General features: G+C 44.3%; 1 protein-coding gene across 1 annotated transcript; it reads right to left on the reverse strand.

Annotated features, from left to right (window-relative positions):
• Positions 1–4,230: 4,230 nt before the first annotated feature.
• Positions 4,231–6,495, reverse strand: LOC144476565 (dynein light chain Tctex-type protein 2B). The gene is made up of 4 exons (XM_078193663.1): positions 6,451–6,495; positions 6,298–6,384; positions 5,977–6,173; positions 4,231–4,396 (listed from the first exon to the last, which is right to left on the reverse strand). The coding sequence occupies exons 1-4, from the start codon at positions 6,493–6,495 to the stop codon at positions 4,231–4,233; spliced, it is 495 nt and encodes a 164-aa protein (XP_078049789.1).
• Positions 6,496–7,766: the final 1,271 nt, after the last annotated feature.

A 7,766-nucleotide genomic window follows, 5' to 3' on the forward strand; every position in this document is an offset into this window, starting at 1 on the left:
TTACGGAGCTCTCGAATGCAAAATCGAATATTAAATTAATTTCACATAATAGAATGCAAGAATCGACAAACCAGGATATAGTAAAAATAATCGCAACACAATTGCAATGTGAATTACGATAAAATTAAGTGCACAATTTATCGAAATCTTTAAAGCTTTTTTTAAACGTTCGCTTTTGGATCATTTAATTGGCCCTTATATATTTAGTAATTGGGAAGAGCAAAATGAAGAAAAAGCATTTTACGGTTTAATCCAGCGAATTAATCCATCATCCGGCGGACTAATCTGTTACCTAAAAAAAGAGTCGAAGCCATTTGGTCGAGTTTGAAAAACTTTATTGCGGTTCGAAAAGGTGACCGAACATGTTCGTTAATCACTATAAACGTCCCTCTAGTCGCATTAACGTTTGGCCGGACCGCAGCGTTCCGTGTCTGAGCGGATGTTATAAATCGCCTTTAAAGGGGAGGGGGGGGGGGGGGGATTAAAACGGGAGACGCAGGAAATTGACAATTAGTAGCTGCGCTTCGGCCGATAATGATAATGCCCGCCGCGTTCTAATAAAGGATCGGACCGGAGGAGAGGATGCAGACGAGCGACGACGGCGCTCGGCGCGTCGCAAATTGAAAGCGGAACCGGAGTGCGTCGTTATTTTCAGTTCACGGGCTCCCGGGGCTCTCGCGGCGTCTCGAGAGCCTATTTTTTCCAGTTAGGGGACGCGGCGACGCGGGAGCTCGGGAAACGGTGTGCACAAGTTTCATTAGAACAGCGGTCCGTGACTCGATTGGGGCTTTCCGACTTCCCGAGCCGGCTGACCGTGGAACATGAAGCACGGCGAGCCGGGACACCGAATACACCCGTGTTGTCCCCCCCCCCCCACCCCCCCCCACCCCCCCCACCGCGGTACCCGCGTACAACTTGCTGAGCAAACGAAAACGGGTTGTTCGGCGCGATGTATGCCGGAAATATGGCCAAAGTGCCGTCGTAAAATCGCAGATTTGCGAGCGGCCGGCCGCTACGGACGAGCCTTGTTTATCGAAATCGGATTCCGTTCCAATTCTCGACTCGTGTCTTTGTTCGTCGCGGACCCGATAAACTCGTCGGCGGACGGCGCCCGCGCTTTATTATTTCGCAGTTCCCCTTTACGAGACGTTAAAATATATGTGCCGGGCGCGAACGACCGTTGCCGAGCACACCGGCCGGAATATTAAATTCGATGGAAACGTCGAAATCGCGCCCGCACGGAGCGTGACCGGAAACGTTAACGAGGTCCCGTGCCGATCGAGGAATATCGCCCCTGGCGCGTACCCGGCCGCGGCCGGTTCAGGAATTCTTTCGCGGCGACCGCCGCCCCGACGCGACGGATCGATGGAATTTTTCGTCGCGAGACGAGATCCCGCGGAACGTAAAACTATCGCATAGCGCTTATCCCGATGGCCGATCGATTTTTCAATGGAAGACGCGGAGGGCACTCGATGCCGGGGGGGTTTCGCCGGGGGGGGGGGGGGGGGGGGGGGGGGAGGGAACAACGGATCAACGGGAGACTCGAGCGCGAACGAGGAAGCTCGACTTTTCGAAAATCGGCAGAGTTTAATTACGTTCTCGTTAAGCCCCGCCAGATCCGATTACACCGGAAGAAGGTTTTTCCATCCCGCGCCCGCCTTCCGAAATTCCGTTTCCGGTTAGCAGGCGCTAGCTGCCGCGCGCTCTCGTCACAGATTATTTCCATGGAAATGAGGATCTGCATTGATTTTACGTCGAACCGGGGCAGAGGTGATAGATTGCCCCGCTACCCGACGTCGATCAACTTCTCTTTTCTCTTCGAAACGCCGAAGCTGCCGCGGAATTTCTCCGGTTGCCGCGTCGCCGACAGCCTTTTCGGCACCCCCGCGGCGCCGCCGTTCTCGATTTCGACCGTGAAAAGGAAATTCCAGACGAACACGTAATTTTCTACGTGTCGAGACACGGCCCACCCTCTCGCTACCCGCTTTCCGTTACGCTATTTCGAACGCCTAAACGCACCGTCTCGGCGATCCATTGATTCAGTTTCATGTCGAACGCTGTAGGGAAATCTGCAGATTCCGGAAAAGCCGGAAAAATCGCGCGGATTAATATTTTAGCAATCTCGCGGGGCTGAATAATTGCGTGGTTGTTAACCCTTTGCACTCGAATGGTGACTCTGAGGCGCCACTAAAATTATTCTGTTACGTTGCAAAGTAATTTTTGTAACAATAAGGTTTCGATTTAAAAGATTATCAAGTAGTGAAACTGTTGGTAGGAATCGCAAGAATAAATTTTGTATGCGTTGAAATTTATTTTGTTAAATAGAATGGAAATAACACGAACCAGAAAAATTATTTCAGATTTACAGTTAAAATGGCTACGAGTGCAAAGGGTTAACCCGTTGCGCTATAATGACGAGTCAGACTCGCGATATAGATTCCATATGAAATCTACTATATATAAATGTAAGGAAAGCATCCTTCGTTTTATTGAATTTAGCGCGTAAGTAGATCGATAGAGTGGAACGCCGATTGTACCAAGAGTAATCGAATGAAGACGCGTGGCGTCAGAGAAAAACTAATCAAACGACTAGAGTAGTCAAAAGTGTGAATAATAATATTGAACGTTGTTTCTTTGATATTACAGGTTAGATTAATAATTAGTTTAAGTCACTGCATTATATTTTATTATGAAATAATAAAATCTTTGTTATTACAGAGAAACAGTTCTACTCATTATTCACCAACGATTTATAAAATAAATAGAACATATAAATATTATTAACTTCTTCTACATCGAAATCAAATTGAATTTTTCTATTATCAAAATCTAGAAACGGAAGCAAATAAATACAGTAAATGAAACAAAAATTATCTGGTCTTATTAAGGGAAATATTAAGGATTATAAGGCAAAATATTGAGTGCTAATCAATGCAACGTGAATGCAGCCATAGTGCAAGGAGGTTAAAATGCATCAATCGGTTTTTAGCATTTTAATACAAGGCTTTTAACACTTAATGTATCAAACATTTAAACTAACTAAAAAAAGATTAAATTTATTTAGGTATTGTGAAATTTCTATTAGCAAACGTGTTTGATTAATTTGTTACTAATTTCACTTCTAAACCTACCAAGTACCATTAAAAGCAGCTACAATAATTTTCCTCTTACGAATAACAGCGTCGAATTTATTTAATCTTTGTGCGTTCTTTATTAAGGAATAAAGAATAATTTGTTACATCATTTCTCCTTAAACACAGCCTCGTTTGACAGCTGTTGAACGAAATTACGTAGCAGGTCGTTTGCCCGGCACTCGGTCGGTACATTGTTAACAGCGTCAACGCTCGCAAAGAACCTATGGAACAACACTTAAAAAAAAAGAAGAAAAAAAAGGAAGTTGCGGACGTGGCTCGGTCGGTAGGGTCAAACGAAGTAAACTGTGATTTTACGGGTCGTTACCGCGATATAATTTTGTTCCGCTAGATTGCTGAGATATTGCAGCGCGGCCGCTCGCAACGCGCGCCGCTGCGGCCGCCGTCGCCGCGTAACCGGAGCATCGCGCGCTCGTGAATTCAACTTCCCCCACCCCGGCCCGCCCGATGAAAGAGTGCAACGATAAAAGTTCCGCGGTCGCGACACCGCGGCGATACGATCGCTACCAAAATAAGGATGCGCCGCGCGGTGTTTCTGGGGAAACTTGGAATCTGCGCGCCGGTTTGTTCCGTGGCGAGAGGAGCGAGCCGCGCGAGAAAGTTCCGCTATAAATCGTCCCGGTGAAGAATCGGCCGTGGACAGCTGGTCTCCTAGGGCGAAAAAGGGTATAATAAATATTGATACTATGCGGCCGACTCTCGACCCAATCGATCGGCGAAATCGGTTTTCGAGAGAGCGCGCTCCCGCCGCTTTGGGACTCGGACAAATCCATTGACGCGACGCGTCGCCGTAATGGCCGCAGAGCCGGCCTATATATATATATATATCTATATATCTCCCTCTGCCGTCGAACACAATTCGGTGTCTGCTAAATTGTAAATTTTGCGACGTCGTTGACACGTTGGCCGAAAATTCGACGATGCGCCGAATTCGTTGGGAGCGTGGTAGTGCTGCTCCCGGGTCGGGCTGGTTTCTCGGGTCTGGGTCGGGTCGAGCCGGGCAGGGACGTGTGTTCATTGTTCGGTGTTCAGGGCGTTCTCAGGAAATGGAGTACGGCGCAGCTCGTTGAAACGGATTTCACTCGTAGTACAGACCGAACACACAGCAGAAGGCGTGTATGTGATCGTTCTCGTAAACGTAGTAGGAGTAGTTGTCGCGGTCCACGTCCCAGAGGCACTGGAAGCTCGCGTGAATGCTTTGATCGAGACGTTGAACGATGGTCACCTGCGCCACTATTTTGTATCTTGAAGCGAGAAAGCCCGACGTTATTATATTTATTATGCGACCGCGATACACGCGTCTCGCGAACACCTAAGTGCACTACCGCGATAGAACCGTGCCCGGCGCATTCGCAATTTCGCAAGCTCGGCCAACGGATTTCATTTCAGATTCGTCTACTTGGCTTGGATCGACGTTTTCGTATCAATCGTGTAAGATTATTTTTATTGATTACAATTTTTCATAATTTTCAATAATTATAATAATCGAGATTTGAATCTCCATTACTAGTTGTACTTGTTAATGTATGAGAAAGGGTTAAATCGGAGTATGACCCGCGTGACCCGATGAATTATCGCATCACGGTAGTTTCACGCATACTAGATGACAACGTCGATTTTTTACCAGGACCTTACAAACTTTTAAACCATTGCATCCGAAGCCATTTTAAATGTAAATCTAAAATAATTTTCTCGCCTTGCAATATTTCCATTTTATGCGACAAAGTGTATTTTATGCATACGAAATGAATTCCCGTGACTCGTATCACCCATTTGACTTTTAACAATTTTTTGAATCCGAATTTTGATTGTTTAAAAATTATTTTGGAACGCGATTACCACTCGGATGCAAAGAACTAAATGTCAATTCGGTAATATTATCGCCAGCGCAAACACATAATGCGTTCAATGTTCTGCTAATTATATAGGCTCATCCACGCAACATTCGCATCCCCCGCAACCGCCAAAATATGCATTGGACAACAAATTTTCCAATACCAAAATATGCGTGATTTAAAGGGGCTTAATATGTAATGTATTTATTTCGTTATAAGCCTTCCAGGGATTTGAAGGTTCATTTTCTTTCCTTAAATGGAATACTATATTTTTTATCGCGCAATGTCAATTCGGAAATTCAATCTTATTACAGATTTCTGCAGGTAAGCGAAAAGTGAACAAAATTTAAAAAAAGTAAAACGAAAGTTAGCTTTAGAATTTTTTACTCAGAATTCGATTTTCCTCCATATTCTGATATAAAAAATGTCGTATTTCATTTACTAAAAGAAAATTGACTTACACATTTCCAGAACAACTCCATAAAAAAAATATATGCACATGTTATGCCACTTTGAGCCATGCAACTTTTGGTATTGAAAAATTTATTGTCTCATGCATATCTTGGAAATTGCAGGGCCTGAACATGTTGTATCTCTATTATAGGAATTTTGTTACTATTGTTGCTGAGTTTAATATTGTGTTTATTATTATTATTGTTATTATTATTGTTATTGTTGTTATTATTATTATTGTTATTATTATTGTTATTATTGTTATTATTATTGTTATTGTTGTTATTATTATTGTTATTGTTGTTATTGTTGTTATTGTTGTTATTGTTGTTATTGTTGTTATTGTTGGTATTGTTGTTATTGTTGTTATTGTTGTTATTGTTGTTATTGTTGTTATTATTATTATTGTTGTTGTTGTTATTGTCATTATTACAAAATTGCTCACCAAGTATCCAGAGGAAGGTAGATGACGCGCGCCTATCCTGGGACATTAAGAGCGCACTTTGCCGGTCCTATCGCGCTTGTCTAGCAATTACCTGTCGTAGTCCTTCTTGGATACCGCTTTCATCAGCTCGGACCCGATTTCCTGGCACAGTTTCGCAGCGTGAATCGGATGATAGGCCGCCACCGTTTCCAATCTGCTACTCATTACATCCATTACCAGTTCGTCGACCACCTCGGCGTTGAAGCTGTTGAACGACTCGAGCCGATAGGTGTTTTGGTACTTGGGGATCTGGCCGCGCGTCGACCGGCAAAAAGAACCGATACCGATTAATCGATCGGTCGACGATCCTGGTACGCGGAACCAGTTCCGCGGAACCGTAACGCCGCGCAACGTTTCCAACGCGAACACGTACTTTCAATCGATCCCCGCGCTTGTGGAAGAACATGCGGCTGCCGAAAGATCCGACCATGGACATCTTCGACAGCAATCTCCTCCTGCTCTGAAACGACATCGACGATTTTCACGAGCACCGTCAACGACCGTCATCAGCGTTACGAATAATTACCGCGGATCGATCCACCGACGGGCTCCTCGCCACGGCCTTCTCCATTTTTCAGCAATTTCCTCGCGGCGGTGGGCGCGACGCGCGTCGAAACCGATACCACTCCCTCCTCCCTTCGACGGTACGAAAGCACCGTTTTCTGTTCGCCGTACGATCCAATTAGCCCACCGTATCGAGATTAAACATCGACGACAATTCCGAAAAATCCGACGCTCTCGTGTCTCCGTGCACGACCGTTCTCGATAGCTCGCGCATCGCGAACACACACACGCGACGATACCTATGTACGTATATCGTACATTGTCTATTGTATAATACGATATGCGTAGGTTCTATGGCTTTTGTTTTCCATCCAGGCTGTTTCGAGTATCGAATATAACGACTCCGTTCCCGGCTGCCTTCGCTTTCACCGGCCGACGAGTTATAAAGCAATTTCGCTCTATCGCGTACGCGCGGCTAGATTTCGTATCGGGCCCATTATCTTCGGAAACCGATCGAAAAATACCCCAGAAAAATGGTAACGCTAACCGGGGCGCCTCGTTTCCAAAACATCGTTCCATACGTGTATCGACTTTAAAGGTCCGGTAATGCCGTGGGAAAAGTCCCGTAACGATAGACCCGTTCTGTTACCGGGGATCAAAATTCTTTTACGGCGAACCCAGCGTGCCGGTCGAAATGACCAGTTACCGCGTTCCTTTATTTTAACATCGTCGAATTTATAGAAACGGAACGGTCATTCGATACGCTATTACCGCGCGCACACAGACGTATTCTGGGGGTTGGCTTTCAGCAGATATATGTATTCTTGGATATCCAAAGGGAGCAAACCGAGAGTGGAATATTCTATTTCCTAAAAGTCGGATGCTAAATTTTAGCTTACTGTATCATCGTTTTATTGTTTATTATCACGTGGGCGACAACTATATATGTAGAAATGTGGGAGTGTTGACTTTTCCAAGATATACTCTTTAATACCGAACTGAGCAGAATATCCTATTTCCTAAAAGTCAAATGCTAAATTTCAACTTATTGTCTTATTATTTTATTGTTTATTGCTGTATTGAAGTAACCGATACATGTAACGCAAATCTGGGGGTTTGGCTTTTAGCAAATACAGAGGGGAGCAAAACTGAGTCAAGACTTTTAGAACAGCATAATTCTTAAAAATTGGTCGAAATAACTTATAGTCTTCTATAAATGTTAGTGGGACTAGTTTATTGCACAATAACTAAAATACTTTTATTTTAACTTTGCTATTATCTGAAATAAAAAAAGATATAATAAATTGTCATTTATTCTTATAATCCCGGGTAACTTAT

This window comes from Augochlora pura, chromosome 10 (assembly GCF_028453695.1).
Source record: "Augochlora pura isolate Apur16 chromosome 10, APUR_v2.2.1, whole genome shotgun sequence".
NCBI classification, from domain to species: Eukaryota; Metazoa; Arthropoda; class Insecta; order Hymenoptera; family Halictidae; genus Augochlora; species Augochlora pura.